Here is a 22,910-nt window from a genome sequence, read left to right on the forward strand (position 1 = left end):
CGGGGCGGGCCCAGTGCGTGGCAGCGGGATCGTCGACCCCGTCGGGAAGTTTCCAGCCTGCGAGCGAGCGCCGCTGGACACGCCGGACGTTCCCAGACACGGACCATGCGGCTCCAGCTGCTCCTGGCCCCGCTGGGCTGGCTGCTCCTTGTCGAAACGAAGGGTGATGCCAAGCCGGAGGGTGAGGGCTCCGGGCCGGGGGCGGGAGGGGGGATCCGGGGCCGGAGGTGGAGTGGGGGGGATGGGGGCAGGTGGGCTGGTCTGGGGGCTGCCTCCGTTAGGACCGGCCTGTAGGGGAGGCCTGGGCTTCCCGAGGGGTTCTGGGTTCAGGCCAGTTGTCCACTGACTCAGTGGTGACTTGGACAAGGCACTTCCCCTTTTAGGGTTGCGTTTCCCACTTTCGGGCAGCTGGAGGGGAGGAACGGCCCAAGTCCCGTTCATTACCCAGAGGGGCAAATAATAATAGCACTCATAATAATAAGGCCATAATAATAAGGACGATAACTACGTTTGTGGGGCACTGGCTATGAGTCAGACGTCGATTAAGCAGGACCCTAACCTTCAGAAGTGCATCCTTCTGTCATTTCCATTTTCTAGCTGGGAAAACTGAGTCTCCAGAGATGATTCACTTGCCCAAGGTCACACCGCTTGTGGGCTTTGAAATCAGGATTCACACCTAGGCCTCATAACTATGGAGTGCGGGGCACCTGGGGGGGGTGGGAGACAGAAGGGGTGGCTCACATCACAGAGCCGTTTGTACTTTCACCCGTGTCCTCAGTGGTCTGCTCTGCCCCTTCCAGGTGGGTCTTACTCTCTCTGGGTTGCACATGAGGAAACTGAGGCCCAGACAGGTGTAGTGACTGCCCAGGGGGATCCAGCTTTGGAGCGGTGGGTCTCAGATCTGCTGGACTCCGGGTCTAGTGCTTTTTCTACAACCCCAAGGCAGATTGGATTTCAAAGTGTGTCCCACTATCCTGAGCGGGGGCTGCTCTCCTCCCCAGCCCTCCCTGGACCACCTGCAGGGCCGCCCAGTCAGCATCTGAGAGCCCCAGGAGGACACAGACCACTGGCAGTCCCAGCGAAGCAGAGCCAGACTGACCACACCCTCCATCAGCCCCCGTTCCCCTTGGCCCACTCTTCTAGGGAAACTGGGAACCAGAGTGGGGCAGGATGGTAGTTTAGCAGACCCTCGGGCCAGGAAAAGGGATAGGAACCACCATTTCTTGAGTACTTCCTTTGTGCCAGGTTCTGCCCAAGGCCACGCGTCTCCCGTGGTAAAACAGTGGTGCTTAATCTCCACGAGGCTTGCTGTTCTAGCCTGCAAAACAGGTGTGATGATACCTGCGTCCTAGAGCTCTTGACAAGGATTCCGTGGGATGAGGCCTGTTGGTGAGAGTTCAGCTCAATGCCCAGCCCATAAAGGCATTTTCTTTCTTGGCCCAGCGCTGCCAGCTTTCCTGGAGTATCCCAGCAGGGCAGTAAGACAGGTCAAAAAATACAGTGAGGGAGGTGCTAAGCACAGGGCTGGGCTGGTGGTGTGTGCAGAGGTCCTGTGGCCTGGGTCCAGTTGCTGGCTTTTTTCCCCCTGGGCCTCTCTTCCCTCTGCTTTTGCTGATGTAGGCTCCCTCCACCCCAGACCATCCCAGGAGAAAAACTCCAGCTGCCCAGGGAGGTGATGAAGCCCGGGAGGTGAGTGGGAGGGACCAAATTGATGACAAGGCTTCAGGTGCCCTGACCCCTAGCAGGTGACGGGAGGGGACAGAGTAGACACAAGGCAGCCCCCACAGAGGGTACAGGATTCAGGGTGTTGCTGAGATAATCCAGGTAAAGCACCTAGTAGATAGTAAGCGGGTCCCCAGGCATGTGGCGAAAGTCAGGCCGCTCTCAAGTTTGAGGCCCTGTGCTTCCCTTGCTCCATTCAGACCCTTTTGATACATAAGGAATCATTGGCCTCATTTTACAGATAGGAAGACTGAGACCCTAAACGGTTAAACACCTGGTCTCAGGTTGCCACAGCTGATTGGAAGTGGCATCATTGACTGGGACTCAGACCCTCTGCTCATTCCTGCTGACCCCCAGCTCCAGATGGGGGGGCAGGTGTTGCCGGGAGATACACAGATAGAAAGAGGGACTGTTGTCCCTTTCAGCGTGCTCCCAATCTGAGGGAGGACACAGAGCTCCTCACCCCAGTGGACGCCCAGTCTGATGGGGGAGACACAGCCCTCTGCTCCCAGAGAGCCCTGTGCCTGAGGGAGGAGACAGTGCCCTGTGCTGGGGGGCCCCCAGACTGATGTGGGGGAAAGAAAAAGGCCTTCAACAAAGCGGCATCCAAACAAGCAAATTTGCACAGAGCTGAGGGGGTGGGAGAGTCCAGGAGCAACATGGTCCGTCCTTCTTTTTTTTTTTTTTTTTTTTTGCGGTACGCGGGCCTCTCACTGTTGTGGCCTCTCCCGTTGCGGAGCACAGGCTCCGGACGCGCAGGCCCAGCGGCCACGGCTCACGGGCCCAGCCGCTCCGCGGTACGCGGGATCCTCCCGGACCGGGGCACGAACCCACGTCCCCCGCATCGGCAGGCGGACTCCCAACCACTGTGCCACCAGGGAAGCCCCCGTCCTTCTTTTTGTAGTTGCTTCTGGCTGAGACCCCCTGTCTCCCTGGGCCCATGCCTTTCCCTGCAGGCCTTCATCTGGCCACGGAGAGGGAAGGAGCAGCCTGAGCCTGATGGCCGCTGAGACCTGAGACTCCAGGGATGCCGGTTGGTCTTGGGTGGGAGCTTCAGGTTGTGCTGTTCCGCCGCAGGAAATGGAGAAGCAGGCAGACCCAGCTGGCTGTGTGTGTGTCAGGGCGGGGGAGTCTCAGGAGCCCTGAGGTGGCAGAAATGAGTGGGAGGCCAGACCTGGGGAAGAGGCAGGGCTGGCTCCAGCCCTGGGAATCCCCATCTCCTGGCTTCCGTTCCAGCCCCAGGTGGGTGTGGGGGATGGGAGAGGAGCTTCATTCATTCCCGCCTCCCCAGAGAGCAGCCTGGGTGTGTCATGACCGTGCCTAGGGAGCCAAGGCCACACGCTGACCATCCACCCCCTTGCCTGGACCGGCACTGCTTGGGGAGAGGAGGTGGCATCTGAGGGAGCACAGCCGAACAGGGCCTGAGTCCTCAGCCTTCTCTTAGGATCCCAGAGAGATGTCTGCACTCCCCGCACGGCCCCCGTGCCCCCCCCCACTCCCCGTCATTCTCACTCTCAGGAAGGCGGCTCCTCTCCTTCCCTGCCCCCCAGGGCAGCACTTTAATTCCCTGACCAGGGATTGAACCCGGGCCCTTGTCAGTAAAAGTGCAGAGTCCTAACCACTCCTGGACCGCCAAAGAATTCCCTGGTACTATTGTTATTACTCCCATTTTACAGATAAGAAAACAGAGGCACAGAGAGGCTAAATTACTGTCCCAGCAATCTGTGGCAGTTTGCCACTCCACTCTGCTCTCTGGTTTGTCTCTGCTGACCCTGGATCATGGGTCATCCATCTGGGGAAACCACTGCTGGACTTTGAGCAGCGGGTCAGGGGGACCAAGAGCCCTGTATGTCGGGCCTCATGTGGGCCCTGGCCTCAGCCCAAGGCAGCTGGCTGGGCCAGACAGAAGCAGGTGGGCGGGGCCCTGGGCCACGTTGTCACCCTGTAGGCTGCCCAGAGCTCTGGCTGTGCAGTGAGTTGGGAAGAGACCTCATCCAGTGACTGGAGCGGGTGCCCACACTGGGGAGGCCTGAGAGAAGGTGGCTGGAAATGCTGGATTCAGTCTACAGCTGGGATTCCCAGCATTCCGGGATGTTGGACAGGGAAACAGTGTGGTGAAGGGCACGGGCATTTGGAATTCCAGCTCGTTTCCTTCTCCCTTCGAGGTCTTGTGACCTCGAGGTTATATAGCCTCTCTGTGCCTCAGTTTCCTCACCTGTAGAAGGGGGGGTAGAAATATCACCTACCGCACAGGGTGTTGATGGTTAAATTTGATAACGAATGTAACACGCTTCACAAGGTGCATGGCACCTAGAAAAGACTCAACAGTGCTAGCGCTTACTAGTCATCTCCACAGGGCTCCTGAAGGCCAGACACTGCACCTGAGGCCCAAGTCACACTCACTCCGAGTCCTGGGGAGGGGGAGGGACACCAAGGAAATAGAGACCACCCTGGCCTGGCAAAGGGAGAAGCAGGTTTGTACTGGTACTTCACCTACTGTGCACACGGAGACTTCACGGGCCGAGGACTGACTGGGTAAGGGGATGAGATTGAGGAGGGCTTCCTGGAGGAAGTGGCCTGGGGCCTTTTCAGGGGAAGGAGCAAGTTTTGCAGGCAGGACAAAGGAATGGGGTGCTGGCTGGATTCAGCAACGCAGTTTCATGGCGGTGTTGAGGGGTGATGCCAGGGTCCCTTAGGGGAGGGGCCTGCCTTGAGTTCTCTTGTTGTGAACCACCTCCCAGGCCCCTGCATTGGAGCCCAGAGTCAGAGGACCAAGGGATGGGTTGGACCAGCGGTTTCTAAACGTGGCTGACATCAGAAATCACCAGGGGAATGTAGGACAAATCCAGACTCCTGGGTCCATCTCAGATCTGTGGTCCTGGGGCCCAGGAATGTGGATTTCACAGCCTCCCTTGTGATGCCGATATGCAGGCAGGTTTGGGGCCCTCAGCACTGGGGGATTGTGGGGTCCTTGGCCAGGAGAGTGGGCGTTGTGTTGCCCAAGGAACCCAGGATTTGTTAAGGCACCATTGCAAGCACCTGGCAGGAAAACTGAGTGGAGACAGGCTGGGCAGGAGGAAGGGGGCATGGCCTGAGCTGGACACTCTCATTAGACAGATGGAGATGGACGCCTGGCCACATCCCAGGCCTGAGCGGTGCATGCAGAGGTGAAGAGAGGGGATTCTGGGTCCGGGTATCTGGGTCCAAATCATGGTGCTGCCACTTCGTGGCTCCCTTGGGCAGGTTACCGTGTCTGAGTCTTGGGTTCCTCACTTCTCCTCCCCCACTTCCTGACTTCAGGAGCCCTGGTCCAATGGAGAATCCAGAATCTCACATAGATACACACGCTGGCTTTTTCCATCCATGAAATGTGACACTCTTCCTGTCCCCAGCAGCCCCTGTTGTCGACAAGAGGGCCTCAGAGCTGGGGCTCTGGCTCTCCTTGCCTGAGGGCAGACTTAACCATCCTGGCAGGAGCTGGGGGGAGCCCTTCCCCAAGTGTGAGCAGCACCCCTCTTTCCTGGACCCCAGGGTCAGATGGTGAGGTCTCCCCTCTCCGTATCTGCCTAATGAATCCACCCGCTTCTGCCCCAGGTCTCTGGACCCACCTGCAGCAGATTCTTGCCAATCCTGGCTGGGCCACCTGGCACCAACCCCTTGCTCTGGGACCAGCAGCCTGCCCCTCGGCTCAGCCAGCTCTGTCAGGCTGGACTCCTTTGTTCTTTTAGCCCAGGCTCCTCCTGACTTCCTGGGGAGGTCGAGGTGGGAGGGCCTTACCTGCCTGTGCTGGCCTGGCCACTTGGTGAGTCTGTTCACCCAGAAAAGTGTTAAGACCTGGACCCCAGGGAAGTAAGGCTCACCTAGTGAAACAATGATGGGCGCTGCAAAGTGGGGTCCTGCCCTCTGCCCAGAGAGAGGTCAGGAGAAATCCAAGAAGGCTTCATAGAGGTGGTGGCAGGGAAGAAGTATCACTGGCCCTGGGACCTGGAGGAAGGTTAGAGAAAGAGCAGAGAGAGGAAGCCCTAGCAGGAGGGAGGAGCCCAGCCAGGAGGAGGGCCCACTCAATGGAGGGAATGAGTGTGTCACCAGGCCAATCAACGGGGGCCTTGAATGCCAGAGCAAGGCATTTACCTCTCAGTAATAAGCACCAATAATAGCTTAGTGTGTGCCAGTATCCCAACAAGGATTTTACAGGCCTGATCTCATTTAATTAGTCCAGCAGCCCTGGGAAGTAGGTACTACTACTATCCCTATTTTACAAGGGGGAAACCAGCTCAGAAGGGTCAAGGACTTTCCCAAGGTCACACAGTTGGTAAGGAGCAGAGCTAGGAGCCTAACCAGGCCAGCTACAGGGAATTTTTTTTTTTTGTTTCTCCTGTGCAGCGCAGCATGTGGGATCTCAGGTCCCCGACCAGGGATTGAACCAGGGCCTCAGCAGTGAAAGCCCGAAATCCTAACCACTAGGCCACCAGGGGACTCCCAGAGCCTTCACTTCTCGTAGAACACAGCCTTAAAGTATGGTCTGGGAGGTGCTTCTTCACGGCTCCCAGAAATGGCATCTGGGAGTGTTTTCAGCAGGTTCTGTTGCAGAGGTGAAGCCACACTACAGAGCCCAGAGAGGTCCCTTGTTAAAAAGGTAGCATAGCCGCTCTGGCCAAAGGCCAGGATTTCAAGTCAGTTTCCACTGCAGGCCAGCTCTTATTGGTTCTCACAGTGTTGGGAGAATCCAAGGCCAAGTGAGGCTCAGCAAGAAAGTCTGTTGGGATTGATTAGCAATGTCTGCCCTGAGTGCGGGCATGGAGAGCTGTGATTGTTGCCAGGCTAATGTCTGATATTGGCCAGAGAGGTCCTCCTGTTGTTCAGCATTCAGAGCGAATCCTTTCCTCTGCTCCTAAATCCAGAGAGACCCAGTCTCACAATGCAAGGTGCAGACACTTCTGCTCTGGGTACTTCCTGCCACATTGGTCAGTTACCAGATGAACGGAGCCCTGAAGGAGAATTGGGAGACCCAGGTTATGTCCCAGCTCTGTCATTAACCAGCTGAGTAGTCTTAGGTGTGTCTCTTCCTATCTGGGCCCTGGGCCCTTGTCTATAATGGGTTGACATGAAGATACGTCCTGTGGGATTTGACACATCCCGCTGGGCACGGTCATCCATTCCTGCTGTCACCTCTCTTCATCCTTCATTCCCTTCTCTGTCCCTAGACAACCTTTTGGTCCTCACGGTGGCCACAAAGGAGACCGAGGGGTTCCGACGCTTCAAGCGCTCAGCTCAGTTCTTCAACTACAAGATCCAGGTGAGGGGCTCCCCAGGTGGGGCAGAGATAGCCGAGGGGTGGTGGGAGAGTCCAGGAGCTGGATGTCTGCCTTTCCCAAACTGACTTGGGCCCAAAGGGAAAAGTAAGATGGGAAGAACATAAGCAAAGTCTAGGAGGTGCTGGAGATAGAGGGTGTGGGGAAGGTGAGACTCGAGAGGTATGTGGGCGTACTCATGTTAGTGCATAAGACTCACCTGGGGACCTGTGGCTAGTTTAGAGGGTAGGGCCTGGGGATCAGCATTTCCACAAGGCCTCCCAGGTGATTTGGAGATGCCCTTGTTTATACAGATATCTTACCTGTATAAACACTGCTGTAAAGAAACACAAGCTAACGCCATGTCCATTAGTGGCATGGATTTCATGTCCTGTGCGTGCAGTCTGTGGGGCTGAGCCCTGCAGGGAGAGATTCCTCCATTTCACTGAGTGTGCTGAGTGCCTCCTTGTGTCAGGTGCCGTGGTTGGCACTGGGGACAGAATGATGGACGAGACAGACCAGGGCACTGCCTACACAGCTTGCAGTGTAGTGGCTTTAAGCCAGAAAGAAAGTGTATTAGTTTGTGGCTTCCCTGGTGGTGCAGTGGTTAAGAATTTGCCTGCCAATGGAGGGGACAGGGGTTCGAGCCCTAGTCCAGGAAGATCCCACATGCCGAGGAGCAACTAAGCCCGTGCGCCACAACTACTGGAGCCTGCGCACCTAGAGCCCATGCTTCGCAACAAGAGAAGCCACTGCAATGAGAAGCCCGCGTACCACAATGAAGAGTAGCCCCCGCTCACCACAACTAGAGAAAGCCCGTGTGCAGGAACAAAGACCCAATGAAGCCAAAAATAAATAAATAAAATAAATAAATTTTAAAAAATTCATTATAAGAAAGTGTATTAGTTTACATAAATGGGGCTTGAGGCAGCGGGTTGCTTCAGGCATAGCTGGATCTAGGAGTTCAAGCAGCATGGTAAGGGCCTTGTCTTTCCATCTCTAGGCCCTGTTTGTTTTCATTTGCAGACATGCTCTCTCTACATGGTAGCAGGATGACCACCAGCCATAGACCCACATGCCCCAGCTTCACAACCTCAGCAGAACAAGACAACCTTTCCTTACTTTTAACAGAACAGTCCCAGGGAAGACTCTGATAGGCCCTACTTGGGTTACATGCTCAAACTCATGGCTCTGGGAGAGATGGGAGACTCTGATTGGCCAGCCATGGTCACATGACCACACCAGGAGCCTGCTCAGCCCCACATATGTCTTAGAATGGTTTCCCACGGGGAGGGGAGGAGGTGCTGGACACAGACAGAAGCACAGATGTGCACTGCCCAGGTGGGGTTGGAAATTGAGCTGGCCAGATCTTTTCTTTACCAAAAGCTCATGTTAAGGGGCCTTTCTCTGCAGGCGCTGGGGCTGGGGGAGGACTGGCATGGGGAGAAGGAGATGTCGGCAGGTGGAGGGCTGAAGGTTCGACTACTGAAGAAAGCCCTGGAGAAGCACTCAGACAAGGAGAACCTGGTCATTCTCTTCACAGACAGGTAGGCAGCTGAGAGGTAGAGGAATATTCTAGAATGAGGTCCTGCCAGGACATCAGGGATGAGGGGGGTTACTCTAGTTAAGGTTGCCTGCAGTTTTAAGGGGTCTGTGAACCCCAGAAAAGACCCATGTCCACTCTTGGTGAAAAGATGGTTGGGGGACCTGCCCAGGTATGGTGAGCTATGCTTTGAGTGTGAGATGGGCACAGATTATGGGGACCACGTCTCTGCCCAGGAAGGGGGTGGAAACATGGTGGGCAGGGGCAAAGGCAACAGAGCAGATCTATTTCCCAGACGTGGCCTGGGGCTGGCGTGGGAGGAGGGGGGGAGCCTTGATCCCTGGTCTCCTCCTGCCTGTACCCTCCTGAGCCCCTGCCTCCCTCTCCCCCGCCCCGCTCTCCCGCGCCCCTTCTCCTCCCTGTTCACCTCTGCCCTGCCCTGTCTTCTCCCGGCTCTGGCCATAGCTACGACGTGGTGTTTGCCTCGGGGCCCCGAGAGCTCCTGAAGAAGTTCCGGCAGGCCAGGAGCCAAGTGGTCTTCTCTGCCGAGGAGCTCATCTACCCAGACCGCAGGCTGGAGGCCAAGTACCCGGTGGTATCTGACGGCAAGAGGTTCCTGGGCTCTGGAGGTGAGGGGCCCGGGTGCAGAGTGTGTGGCAGGCTGGGCAGGCTCCAGAGGGGTCCGTCTGCTGCCCGGGTGCGGATCCCCCCCGGCTTGACATCCCATGCGGATGGCTCACGGGTCCTGAATGCAGAATGACCTCAGTAGAACTCCTGATTTTTTAACCCTTAAATCAGCTTCTCTGCAATCTTCCTTGTCTCATTCAATAGCCCCCCATCTGCACAGGGCAAAACAGGGAGTCGGGAGTCACCCCTGATTCCTCCCTTGCCTTCCCGCACCTCAGTCCATCAGCAAGTCACGCCACTTCCAGTTCAAAAGATCCCTGGAATCTGCCCTCTCATGTCCACGCCCCTTGCCGCTGCCTCATGGGGCCCCTGGCATAGGCAGTAGTCTCCTAACTGATCTGCCAGCCTCCACCCTCGCCCCTTCCAGTCCATCCTCTACCCAGCAGCCGGATGCGAGTCTGCACACATCACTCAGTGACTTCCTACTGCACGGAGAATAAAATCCATATTTTATTTTGGATTCCTCTGTCCAGCCATGGAAGGGGGATCCGCCCCCAGGGACCACGTTTCCCCATTGGCCAAGAGAGTTAGCACAGTCCAGATGGCCTGGCCCTGGCCCAGGGGTAGAGGTGTCCCCTAGGGCAGGGCCCTCCCTGGCTGCCCACCTTCTCCCTTTTCTCTTCCCTTCTCACCAGTCTGCACTGTAGCCTGGGGTCTGTGTGGGCCTTACCCTCTAAGCCCTCCTGTACTTTGTGACCTTGGCTCAGCCTCTGCCCTTCTCTGGGTCAAGTTTCTCAGATAACTGTAGAAAAGGGGCTCCAAGCCTATGCCCCACCAGCCCTGCTCTCCTGGGCTTCTGGTCTAATTCATTTATTCACCACCTGTGTGGTGCCCAGGACCTGAGCTGGTGCAGCTTAATGGACAGCACTGATTTTTCTCTCTGGGCTCAGTGGGAACTTGTCACCAAGTGGCATTAACTGGCAGGCTGTTTCCAACCTGTAGACATCACCTCTTCTCAATCCAGGAGGGCTTCTGAGAGGAGGCGGGGCTTATGGGTAAGGAAGAGGGAGTTGGATGAGAGGGGAGGCTGGGAAGAGGCCCCTGGCTTAGAGGCCGGAAGCTAAGTGTCTGTCTCTGTGTGTCCCCCACCCCCAGGCTTCATCGGTTATGCCCCCAACCTCAGCAAACTGGTGGCCGAGTGGGAGGGTCAGGACAGTGACAGTGACCAGCTCTTTTACACCAAGATCTTCTTGGACCCGGAGAAGAGGGTAAGAGGCAGTGGGTGGGACTGTGGGATCTTGACGCTGGATTCCCCCAGACCAGGCGGCACTGGGAGCAGCCCTTGCCCCCCAGGCCTGACCCCCTGGGTTGGGCATTGACACTCCATTTATCTATTCTTCGATTCACTCATTTTTTCAGCAGGTATTTATTGAGTGCCTGTGGTGTGTGAGACACTGTCAGGTGTAGGGCAGGGATATGGCAATGAACAAGACAGTTGGGGTCTCTGCCCTCGTGGACCTTCAAGCTGGGGACACAGGGAATTTACAGGTGGTGAGGATGGTCATGAAAGGAACTGACAGGCTGAGCCGCCCCTGCCCAACCCTACCTGGAGGGTTTCTAGGGGGCTGATGTGATCTTGGCTGGACTGGGCCCCAGAAGCTAGGCCTCTCAGCCTGTCTCAAGGCAGGGATCATTGGGGAATTCCCTGGTGGTCCAGGGGATAGGACTCTGAACTTTCATTGCCGAGCATGCGGGTTCAGTCCCTGGTTGGGGAACTAAGATCCCTCAAGCCACGTGGCAAGGCCAAAAAAAGAAAAGCAGAGATCATTGAGGGGAGTGGAGGCAGTAGAACTGGGCCAGTGTAGCCCCAAAGCCAGCCGGTGTCCTCTGGGCAGGCAGGAAATTTAGGGAGCCCTTGAGGGGCGTCAGTATTCCTGGATTCTTCCCTGCTTACCCGCACAACCCCTGTTTATTCTGTGCTGCGTGATGTAGGGTAACTCACTTTCCCTCTTTGGGCCTCGATTTTGGTTATCCATGAAATAATGAAATGAAGCAATTGGACTTGTGCAGTGGAAACTATGAACTTGATCTTTAGTTAGCTCAGTCCTTGCTCCTCCTTCCCCTTTGCCTCCAGTGACATTGCTAGCAGAAGCCCATGGTCTAAAACAAAACAGTGGAGCTGTTCTCTGTGGGATGAAGGCTGAGCCTAGAGTGTCACTTGGCCTGGCCTAGGGCTCCATGAGACACAGTCAGATCTCGAAGAGGCAGCATTATGCAGTGAACGTGGACCTCAGGGCCAGGCTGCCAGGCTCAGATGCCAGCTTAGCCAATTACTAAGTGTGTGACCTTGAGCAAGTTATCCAACCTCTCTGTGCCTTGTTTGTTTTTTTAAATTTTTATTTATTTATTTACTTACTTATTTGGCTGCGTTGGGTCTTCACTGCTGCACACGGGCTTTCTCTAGTTGCGGCGAGCGGGGGCTACCCTTCGTTGCGGTGCGCGGGCTTCTCATTGCCGTGGCTTCTCTTATTGTGGAGCACGGGCTCTAGGCACGTGGGCTCCAGTAGTTGTGGCACGCGGGCTCAGTAGTTGTGGCTTGTGGGCTCTAGAGCGCAGGCTCAGTAGTTGTGGCACACGGGCTTAGTTGCTCCGCGGCATGTGGGATCTTCAAGGGTGTTGTGTGGATTAAATTAATGTACATATAATACTTAGGATGTGATTGGCACACAGTAAAGTGCTAAACAAGCATTTGTTGTTACTATGGTGGTTGTAGTAGTTGAACCAGCTGTTTCCTTGGATTCCTTCCAGTTCTGAGAGTCCCTGGTTCTCTATGAATAGAGCCACTAGACTAGTAGATCCCAGGGGCTTGGCCACTGGCTGGCCTTCCCAAGGCTCCCAGCTGCCCTGATGTGACAGGGCGAAGTGGGTGTGGGGAAAGGAAGTGGCAGAAGTGGGAGGACAGATTCCCCACACTGGGTGATGGAGCCTTGTCCTCTGCCAGGGCCTGTCCCTGCTGCAGCCTGGTGCCCTCTTTCCTGCAGGAGGGGATCAACATCACCCTGGACCACCGTTGCCGTATCTTCCAGAATCTGGATGGAGCCTTGGGTGAGCAGCCCTGACAGGGAGGGGGATCCTGAGAGGAGTGGTAAGGAGATGAGGATTCCAGGCAGGGCCTGAGCCGAGGAGGTTCCTCTCGGGTTGTTGTGCTGGGATGTCGCCCACCTCATCCCCAGGTCCCCAGAGACCACCTGGATGTCCTCTGGGGGCAGAGCTGTGTCTCTCTAGGGGTGGAGAAAGGAGAGCTAAGAGGTCATTCCAGAGAGCCTGCCGGACACCAGGGCTCAGCCTGGGAGGAGCTGGGTGATGCGCTCAGCGGGTACCTGATCCCTGCCCTGCATAACTGGTCTTTAGAGGTGAGCCTGCTTCACCTCCTTCCCCTGCCCTCCCACCTCCCAGGTGAAGACTTCCTGGGCTGGGGGCAGGGAGTTGATGGATGGCTTCGGAAGCAGAGAGGCCACCTGGCCCTTGAAACCACAAATGCTCTTGGCCTGGTCCCGTCGGTGGCTGGCGATGACATTGCTTTGCCACTATCTTGCTGGGTGACCTCAGGCAAGACACACACACACACCCCTCAGGCCTCAGTTTTCCCATGCTTAGAAAAGAGAATTTGGACCAGATCATTGATTGGTGATTTAATGGGGTAAATGGACCCCTTTGAGAATCTGAGGAGAGCTCCGGCTCCCCTCCCAGGGAGGTGCAGCAGCATGGCACGCTTTGGCCTGTGGGTTCTGGGAGTTTGTGGACCTATGTTAAGAAGCTGGGCCCAGACCACCTCTTAGGTGGATCGGGAGCTTGCACAGAGGGGCTCCCATCACATGATCACCTACCACAAAAGGCCTCCCAGCCCAGCGTCTTCTCAGGCCTCTGGGAAAAGGCCCTTCTGCCTTTTATAACTGTCAGGCAAGGCAGCGTCCTACCCGCACTGACCAGGTCAGAGCTAGGGTATTGGGACCCTATTGCAGGGGCTTTCTCCACCGGGACAGGATCTGTCCCTGCCCGACCCAGGCCTCCCTGCTGGTTGAACTGCACCTGGAGCTGGGATGTTTCAGGTCTTTGCTTGCTCCCATCCTCTGCTTCTGGCTCTAATAAGTAATCATAACAAACAGTAGGGGTTGCCATGGATTCCATGCCTACCACGTGCCAGGCGTGGTGCTAAGTGCTCGCAGGACACGGAATCCTCCCACTCTAACCCCCATTTTACAGATGAGGAAACTGAGGCTCAGAGAGGTGAAGTGACTAGCCCAGGGCCTCACTGGGGGAGGCTTCGAATTCTAGCCCATCCTGTGAGCCCTGGAGCTTGGCCTGTGGGCCTGATGCTGGACACGTCTCTGCTCTCTGCCCCCACAGATGAGGTGGTGCTCAAGTTTGAAATGGGCCAAGTGAGAGCAAGGAACCTGGCTTACGACACCCTCCCAGTCCTGATTCATGGCAATGGGCCTACCAAGGTAGGGAGGGGCCCCAGCTCCCGGGGGAGAGTGGGATGGGGGTCCAGAATCCCAATTGTGCTCCCACTGTGACACCACAGCTTCTCCTTGGGGTCAGGGCCACCCACCTGGGACCCACTCATCGCCTCTGACCTCACATCTGAGTTCAGTATGGTGCCTTCTCTCCTTACTGTGGTGGTTGGTGATGCCCTGTCCATCTCTGCTGGACCACAAAGGAGGCTCCTGTCCGTATCCAGGCCCAGACTGGGCTGCCCTGAGTCATCTGTACTCTGCCACTCCCGGGCAGGCTTGTTTCTACATTCAACAAACATCGATTGAATGTTTGTAGCAGGGCCTGAGGACTCGCCAGCCCTGAACAGGACAGACTGTTCCCTGTGCTCCCAGAGCTACAGAAGGGGCGGGGGAGCAGGCCAGACCCAACTGGACCCTGGGGAACGGGCCCCTGGATCACAGCACATTTCTTGGAGTGTGGTCCTTGACCACCCTCGTCGGAATCACGTGGACGGAGGGGAAGGAGAGGGTGTTCAAATGCAGATTTCCTGATGCCACCCAAGAGCTGCTCATTTGGAATGTCTGCAGGGGTGGGGCTCAGGAATCTGCATTTTCCAAGCTCCCAGGAGATCCAAAGATGAAGAAGCACCAGAGCGCTGAGTCCTCCCTCGGCCCTCCCTCAGAGCAGCTTTGGTGATCTCCAGGGGGACGGACATGCTCTCCAAGTCCCACCCCAAATAAAGCCACATTTCTGTCCCCTTAGGGGAGGCTGGGGTGCAGGCCCACAAGGGGCCCAGGGAGATGTGCCTTGTTGGTTGGAGGGGGCGGGGGGGCTGAGCCTGTTTCCTCTCAGACCCCTCGTCTCCCCACAGCTGCAGCTGAACTACCTGGGCAACTACATCCCACGCTTCTGGACCTTTGAGACGGGATGTGCTGTGTGTGATGAGGGCCTGCGCAGCCTCAAGGGCATCGGGGTGAGGCTGCTGGACCCCGGGGTTCCGTCCCTCGGGGAGGAGAGGATGGTGGATTCTGGAGACTCTGTTGTCTTTGGTGGGAGGTAAAGGGGTCACCTCCCTGTCTGGGGTTCCATCCTCCCCCGCCTCACCTATGCACCTCCTCCTGGAAACCGTCTCAAACTACACGCTCCAGCTTCCCCCAGATGCCTACGTTCCGGTTTCTTCTGCCTGGTCCTTCGGGTACTCCTGCAGCCTTCTCCCCATCCCACAAAACTTACTCCTCATTTAAGGCCCACCTCAGACCCCATGCCAGCCAAGCCCTCCCGACGGCGTGCCGTCAACCTGTCCTCGCTCCAAGTCTGGGCTCACGCTGCTCTCGTCCCCGGCAGGGACGGCCTCCTGCTGCTTCCCTGCCAGTCCCTGCCTCTGCCATCTGCACATCCTGCTCGGAGCGCCCCGTCCCAGGCCCCTTTCCTGCTAAGTCCGCAAGCGTCTGCCTGTGGTCCAGATCCCTCAGGCCATCCTCGGGGCTCAGCGGTGGCGCGGTGGCTGGACATCAACGGACTCTTGTGCCGCCCTCTCCCCTTGCAGGATGAAGCTCTGCCCATGGTCCTGGTTGGCGTGTTCATCGAACAGCCCACGCCGTTCCTGTCCCTGTTCTTCCAGCGTCTCCTGCGCCTCCACTACCCCCGGAAACGGCTGCGGCTTTTCATTCACAGCCATGTGAGTAACAGGCACTTGGTGGGGTCGCCGTGTGGCTTGGGTCAAGGGCTCAGCCTCACAAGACGCCCTGAGACCTCTGAGGAAGTGACTGAACGAGGGTTGTCTGGGCCAAACGGAAGTGGGCAGTGGGCTGTATCCCCAGTCGCTGGGTTCACTCGGGAGTCAGACTGGCCGGGTTTGAACCCCAACATCACTGCTTATATTAGCTGTGTGACCTTGGGCATGTTATTCAACCTCTCTGGGCTTCAGTTTTCTCATCTCTTAGGTCTATTAGATAGGGATAATGTTAGAGCAGGCCACGTAGAATTGCTGCAAGGGTTAAACAAGTTGCATAGTAGGTGCTCTCAGCTGATGTCATTGTCATTGTTTCCCTTCCTGGTCCAGGCTGTCTTTCCTGATTTGACCTGGTGATGGTCAAATTGGTTTTCATTCTTTGAGTACCTTCTGAGGAATCGGGGAGGGCCTGGAGGCCTGCTACTTTGTGGCTCGCAGGGCTAGCTCCCTCCCTTGCCTGCCTCTCCTTCCCAGCCAGATAAAGTCCCACCTCTCAGCTTTTGCTGAGAGAAGCCAGATACGCTCTCCAAATTCTACCTGCTGTTTAGGCTCCTTGCCTTCCCTAGAGTCTTCTCAGCTGCCCCGTCTAGGGCCACCCCTTTCCGAGACCTCTCGGCCCTGACTGCCTGCACCCCACCCCCAGGGACCTGTGATTCCCCCACTCAGCTCAGCTCTGCGTGGGTCACAGACATTCATTCAACTGTGCCACCTGGAAACAGGACGAGGGTGTAGGCCCTGCCCTTGGGAGGCTCCCAGCTTCCCTGGAGACATCAAACCTCACACGCATGAACTGTGACTTTGTATAGAAAAAGAGAACTGTTCCAGGCAGTCTTTGAGGACCTGCTTTGTGCTCTGCCTTGTTGAGTCCTTGCAGTGACCCCGTGAGGGAGGCATGATCACCTTCCCATTTTACAGAGGAGGAAACTGAAGCTGAGACGGGTGAAGTGACTTGTCCAAGTCCATGCAGCGAATCAGAGCAGAGCTGGGTTTCTCTCTGGGCGCTGGGCTTGTCTCTAAACACCCCGCCCCTTCCGCTTCCCGGTGCAGGGGCCCCAGGTATAAACTGGCTCTCAGAGTGCGCTTTGAAGATCGTCTGGAGCATTTTACAGCAAAGCAGACCCCCCGGGCCACACCCTGGCCCAGCAGAGTCAGCGACTATGGGTGTGTGGCTTGTGGGGTGAGGGGCACTGTCCTGGTGACAGAGGCTCTTAAGAGGCCTGTGGGCCTGGCCTGGTCAGAGGAGGATGGTCCGAGGATGGCCAGGAAGGGCACTCCAGGCAGAAGGTCTGGTGTGGGCAGAGTTCTGGGGATAGGAAAGCAGATGGCCAGGGATGCTCCAGGAATGATGGAGAGCAGCTTGCAGTAGCAGAAGGTGCTGTGGTCCCTGGGGTGAAGCCTCATCCTCACCCTCCATCCCCTCACCCCCAGGAGCAGCAACATAAGACTCAGGTGGAGCAGTTCCTGGCAGAGCATGGCAGCGAGTACCTGTCTGTGAAACTGCTGGGCCCCGAGGTGCGGGTGGCGAACGCGGACGCCAGGAACATGGGCGTGTGAGTTGGGGGTCACGGCAGAGGGGCTGCAGTATCAGGAGCACCAGGCGGGGAGACAGGTTCAGAAGGCTGTGTGGTCTCCAGCAAGTCCTGCCCCTCTCTGGGCCTCAGTGTTCCCATCTCTCAAATGGGGAAATAGTTGAGCCAACCTCGGTGCTCCTGGGAGGGGCTGAGCACTGTCAATTGGATTCAGGAAGCAAATGAGAGAAAGAGGAAGGACTGGAGGCCCAGAGTAGATAAGTGCTGACAATAGAGAAACAATCTCTGATTTTTTTTCCTTTATCATTAAAACAAACAAGTAATTTGTGTTGACTATAAAAGAATTAGAAAGTCCAGATCCGAGACTGGCAAACGTTTTATAAAGGACTAGCTAGTAAGTCTGTGTAAATTGGCTTTGTGGGCTCAGCCGTGACCACTCAGCCCGGCTATTGGAGCATGAATGAGCGTGGCAGCGCTCCAATAACATTTTATTTATCAACACTGAAATTTGAATTTCATAGGATTTTCACATGACTTCTTTTGATTTTTGTTTTCCCCAACCATTTAAAAATGTAAAACTGTTCTTACAGAGTTGTGGGATGGGGTGGGGAGGGATGGATTGGGAGTTTGGGATTAGCAGATGCAAGCTATTATCTATAAGATGGATAAACAACAAGGTCCTACGGCTTCCCTGGTGGCGCAGTGGTTGAGAGTCCGCCCGCGGACGCGGGGGACACGGGTTCGTGCCCCAGTCCGGGAAGATCCCACGTGCTGTGGAGCGGCTGGGCCCGTGAGCCACGCCCGCTGAGCCTGCACGTCCGGAGCCTGTGCTCCGCAACCGGAGAGGCCACAACAGTGAGAGGCCCGCCTACCGCAAAACAAACAAACAAAAACAACAAGGTCCTACTGTATAGTACAGGGAACTATATTCAATATCCTGCAATAAACCATAATGGAAAAGAATATGAAAAAGAATGTGTGTGTGTGTGTGTGTGTGTGTATATATATATATATATATATATATATAACTGAATCACTTTGCTGTACAGCAGAAATTAACACAACATTGTAAATCAACTATACTTCAATAAAATAAATTAAAAAAACACAACAAACCGTTCTTAGCTCACGAGCTAACCAGGCAGTGGGCTAGATTTGGACTGTGGCCCGTAGTTTGCTGAGCCCAGCACCAGATAAACAAAAAAAACATAGATTTTTTTTTTTTTATGTAACTATTGTTGACTTACAATATTGTGTTAATTTCAGGTGTACAGCTTCAGATTCCTTTCCATTATAGGTTATTATAAGATATCGAATATCGTTCTCTGTGCTGGAGAGTAAATCCTTATTTTTTATTTTATATGTAGTGGTTTGTATCTGTTAATCCCATACTCCTGATCTATCTCTCCCCCTCCCCTTTCCCCTTTGGTAACCATAAGTTTGTTTTCTATGTCTGTGAGTCTATTTCTGTTTTGTAAATAAGTTGGTTTGTATTACTTTTTTAGAATCCATGCATAAGTGATATCACATTTGTCTTTCTCTGTCTGACTTACTTTACTTAGTATGAGATTTTTAAGGCTTTGGGTACAAGTTGTCAAACTCTCCTCCAGAAAGGCAGAAACAGTTTACCCACAGCCCCGGGCAGTGTAGGCACCTGTCTGTGGGCCTGCTCTCGCCAGTAGCAAGGTTTTCAGGGCACTAGACACCACTTGCCAGGCTCTGGGCCTTGTCTTGACAGCTCCGTAGCCCAGGGGTTGTGTCTCAAAGTTGGGAGGGACCTGGAGGTGGCTGGTCCCAACCTGCAGCAGGGCCGGCCTGAACTCCCTAAAGACCCTTGGCTGGTACCTGGTGATCGTAGATATGGGCAATGGTTGGGGACTGCAGCCTGAGGGTAGCTCTGGGATCCTGGGTGGGGAGGTTGGTGCCAGAACCCTGTCCCCGCTGACCCTGTGTCCCCCTCCCTGCAGGGACTTGTGCCGGCAGGACCGTGGCTGCACCTACTACTTCAGCATAGATGCCGATGTGGCCCTGACCGAGCCCAAAACCCTGCAGCTGCTAATCGAACAGAACAAGTGAGGCTTGGGTGGGCTGTGCCTGCTGGAACAGCAGGCCCTCGGAGCCAGGGCTCACGATGTCCCTGGGCCTGGGCCTGGGCCTGGGGTGGGAGCCCCTCCCCTGTCTTTCTCCTCCTCCCCCGCCTTGGCCTCACCTATGACCCCAGGCTTTTCCCAGCCTGGCTACCTTGGTCTAGGACGTTCCCCACCTCCCGGCCACAAGCCCCAGCCTCACCCCCCCACTCCCATCCCCCCAACCCGCCCCCCCCAGCCTTTCCTGGCTGCCCTGTGGGAGGGAGCTGGCACCAGATGGGCCAGACCCAGCTCCAGGCCCTACCCTAGGGAGGTGCTTGCAGGGTGAAGGCACTGTCCCTCCCCTTCCCCATACCTGGGTCTGCCCCAACCTCCCCGTGGCAGAGGGACTCCCTCTGAGGTGCTTCCTTCCCCAGGAATGTCATCGCCCCGTTGATGACCCGCCACGGGAGGCTGTGGTCGAACTTCTGGGGGGCACTGAGTGCAGATGGCTACTACGCCCGCTCCGAGGACTACGTGGACATTGTGCAGGGACGGCGTGTGTGAGTACCTGCAGGACGGGGGGCACCCTCATCTGTTTCCCTCCCTAGTATTCCTGTCCTGTTGCTGTCAAATTCCTGTTTAACTGAAGAAAGGAAGACTGCAGTCAGACACACAGAAGGACTTTCTGATTGTCATCCTGGGCCCATGTGCCCAGGGTGGGGGAATCAAATCACCACCATCGTGCCCTCCCAGCCTGTGACTGCCCCTTTCCTCCTCCCCCTGACCCCCAGACTATGACCCCTCGCCATCGCCTGTGGCCCCCTCCATCTTCCTTTCTCTCCTTTAGCGGCGTCTGGAACGTGCCCTACATCTCAAACATCTACCTGATCAAGGGCAGTGCCCTGCGGGCTGAGCTGCAGGAGATGGACCTATTCCACCACAGCAAGCTGGACCCGGACATGGCCTTCTGTGCCAATATCCGGCAGCAGGTTAGCCCGGGCTGGGCAGTCAGAAGAGGCCCTGTTGACAGGGAAGATGGGCCACCTTGTCACCATAGGCCCTGCAGCTTCTGAGATCCCAGCAGGGCTGCTTCAAGGCTGCCAGGCCCTGGTGGGGGCACTTGGGGCCCCGGGCATGAGGGCTGGTCCTCGGGATCTGCAGGATCATTTTTTTCACACCACCTGTTTTCACACCACCTCTTTTATTTACATTTTCGACAGAGCCTAAAGAAAACTTTCTACCTAAAACTTTCCACCTTTACACCAAGTAATGTGCCCGAGATGCCCTTATCCTATCCCCGTGCCCCACCCAATATTATTTTGTGGTTATTTTAAAGACTATAACGGCAGGGTAATGTTTCCCCTGTGCCCACAACTTACTCCAGGATCAGAACACCATCCTTTTCTTTTGCACATTCATTCTTTCATTCCTGTTCAGTCCTCCAGGAAGTCTTCCTTGATTGCAACCCCAGTGTCAGGCCTCATCCAGGCACTGGGGAGATGAGGTGAACTCAAATTCGGTGGGCAGAGGAGGCTGCAGTCGTGCCCCCCCACCCCACCCCTGGGGGCGTGCAGGGGAGAGGGAGGGTCTCTTCCATCCGGCCCGTTCTCCCCAGGATGTGTTCCTGTTCCTGACCAACCGGCACGCCTTCGGCCACCTGCTGTCCCTGGACAGCTACCAAACCACCCACCTCCATAACGACCTCTGGGAGGTGTTCAGCAACCCCGAGGTGAGGCCCTTCGTGGGTGGGCAGGGGTGGGAGCGGAGGAGACCCCGGTGATCCTGTGGCCTGAGGAGCCTCCCTCTCACAGCCTGACCTTGGCTGGGACCCCAAGCCACCCCCACCCCCGCCGCCTCCCTCTGCCCCAGGGGCTTGTTGGGCAGGATTTCAGTGGGGAGAGGAGAATATCTCCAGAGGCAGCGCCGTCTGGTGGAGGAGGGCCCAGGAGTCAGAGGCCGCGGTTTGTGGTCCATCAGCTGTGACTTAGTTGAGCCTCTCCACCTTTGGAGCCTCGGTTATCTTAGCTCTAAAATGGGTGTACTGTCCCAGCCTGTCTCACCTCTGAGGGTGTTGTGATGACAGCATCCCTAGACGTTGCAAGCTTGTGGCTGATGTGGGCACATGTACATACCTGCAGGCAGACCTGTACACACACACACACACGTGTACACGCACATGCAGACACCCCCTCCTGCAGGCACACTTGTGGGCCCATCAGCTCACATGACCCAGTGGCACAGGCACATACCGGCTCCCCACCCCCCCCCCCCCGCCCCACCCCCCAGGGGGCTTGCGGGGCAGAACTCCATCTTGGAGCAGCGCATGCGGTGGAACAAGGGGTGAGCCCGAGCTGGCCCAGGCAGGCCCGAGAACCCCACCTCTCCCACTCCCCACAGGACTGGAAGGAGAAGTACATCCACGAGAACTACACCAAGGCCCTGGCAGGGAAGATGGTGGAGATGGTAAGGACTGGAGGCCGTTTGGGAACAAAGCTCCTGGATTCACATCCGGCACCTGCTGCAGGGAGGGGGACAGACAGCAGAGGAGCAAAGCCGGCTGACCCGGGCGGGGAGAAGGCACCTTTCTATGCTCTGGCACTGCTTGGGGTGAGGGAATGGACAGTGGGATGGGCCCCCTCCTCTTGCGGGCACTTTCCAACTGGAGTCTGCAGGGGCCTGGGGGTGCCTGACGCTTCCTCCCTGGCCTGAACAAGAAAGAAGAAAATATCCCCAAATGTGGTCTCAACTGTGGACCGTGGGCCTAGGATGAGAAACAAATGCTTCTCTGCTTCTCCCGGAGCCTGCGGGCCTCTGCTCCCTGGGGGCACTGGGGATACGCATGTCCCTTTCCTAGCCCAGGCTGCTTCTGGCTGAGAAGGGCCAGCTCTGAGCTCTGCTTCCTTCTCCCTTCAGCAGCTCACTGAGCCCCTGCTCCCTGGGGCCGCTGGTGGGGACATGGAGGGCCCACAGACTGGAGCGTGTGGGACCAGGCATAGACCACATGATGGGCCTTGCCTGTGATGGGTTCTGCAGAGGGCCATGGGGGCAGAGGGAGAATGTGGTGATGCCACTCTGGACCCTGTGACCGAGTCCCTGCCCTCCCCAGCCTTGCCCAGACGTCTACTGGTTCCCCATCTTCACGGAGACGGCCTGTGATGAGCTGGTGGGAGAAATGGAGCACTATGGCCAGTGGTCTCTGGGAGATAACAAGGTAGGGGTCCCAGGCGCCTGGACCGCGGCTGATGGGGGCCGCCCCTCCCACCATGCCTGCCCTCTGGGCTCTTTTCCTGGCAAGCCAGCCAAGCTCTCTGGGACTCTTGGAGATGGGGGCACTGGCAGGGGGGCCTGCAGGTACTGAGGAGTAGAGGGATTGAGAAATGGGATGGGGTGTTGGTCCTCAAGCTGCCACTGCCGCTGGGTGACTTTGAGCTACCTTAAGCTTCAATGGCAGGTTTTCCAGTTCCTGGTTTCTCATTAGAATGATGTAGCTTCCTTCCCCAGATGAGGCGTGGATGGAGATGGGGGAGGAATGAGCAAGTGTGGGACGCAGAAGAATTAGGAAGCGACAGCAGTGCCAAGTTCACCAGACAGCAGAAGCAAGGGGCATGGTGGATGTGACAGGCTGTGCACTCCCTGAAGGAGGGATTCATACCTGCACCCATCTTGGAAAGTTCAGGAACCATTTTTAAAGGCACATGAGCCCCTGGGCCTCTGTGCCTCAGAGACCAGCTAACCTTTGGGCTGGCAGCTTGACTAAGCAGTGGTTCTGGTTACTGCCTAATCTACATGCTTGGTGGCAGAGCTCATCTGCAGAACCCAGTAACTCACGTAGCCCGTGTGTGAGGTCTGGTGAACCCTTGTGCTCCACTGACCGGGCCAGTCCTGGGATGCTAGTGCCCC

The 22,910-nt window shown here is 56.4% G+C and overlaps 1 protein-coding gene across 1 annotated transcript in view; it reads left to right on the top strand.

Annotated features, from left to right (window-relative positions):
- The window catches only part of PLOD1 (procollagen-lysine,2-oxoglutarate 5-dioxygenase 1), a 27,021-nt gene continuing 4,111 nt past the window's right edge, over positions 1-22,910 (top strand). The window contains exons 1-16 of the mRNA XM_067720814.1: positions 1-181; positions 6,927-7,018; positions 8,427-8,560; positions 9,022-9,185; positions 10,339-10,451; positions 12,225-12,288; positions 13,591-13,688; positions 14,552-14,653; positions 15,227-15,358; positions 16,841-16,962; positions 18,909-19,013; positions 19,445-19,570; positions 19,858-19,999; positions 20,626-20,739; positions 21,408-21,473; positions 22,117-22,221. Coding sequence (XP_067576915.1) covers positions 106-181; positions 6,927-7,018; positions 8,427-8,560; positions 9,022-9,185; positions 10,339-10,451; positions 12,225-12,288; positions 13,591-13,688; positions 14,552-14,653; positions 15,227-15,358; positions 16,841-16,962; positions 18,909-19,013; positions 19,445-19,570; positions 19,858-19,999; positions 20,626-20,739; positions 21,408-21,473; positions 22,117-22,221 — 1,755 coding nt within the window. The 5' untranslated portion in view covers positions 1-105. The remainder of the gene's footprint in view (positions 182-6,926; positions 7,019-8,426; positions 8,561-9,021; positions 9,186-10,338; positions 10,452-12,224; positions 12,289-13,590; positions 13,689-14,551; positions 14,654-15,226; positions 15,359-16,840; positions 16,963-18,908; positions 19,014-19,444; positions 19,571-19,857; positions 20,000-20,625; positions 20,740-21,407; positions 21,474-22,116; positions 22,222-22,910) is intronic.

Source organism: Pseudorca crassidens, chromosome 2 (genome assembly GCF_039906515.1).
Source record: "Pseudorca crassidens isolate mPseCra1 chromosome 2, mPseCra1.hap1, whole genome shotgun sequence".
NCBI classification, from domain to species: Eukaryota; Metazoa; Chordata; class Mammalia; order Artiodactyla; family Delphinidae; genus Pseudorca; species Pseudorca crassidens.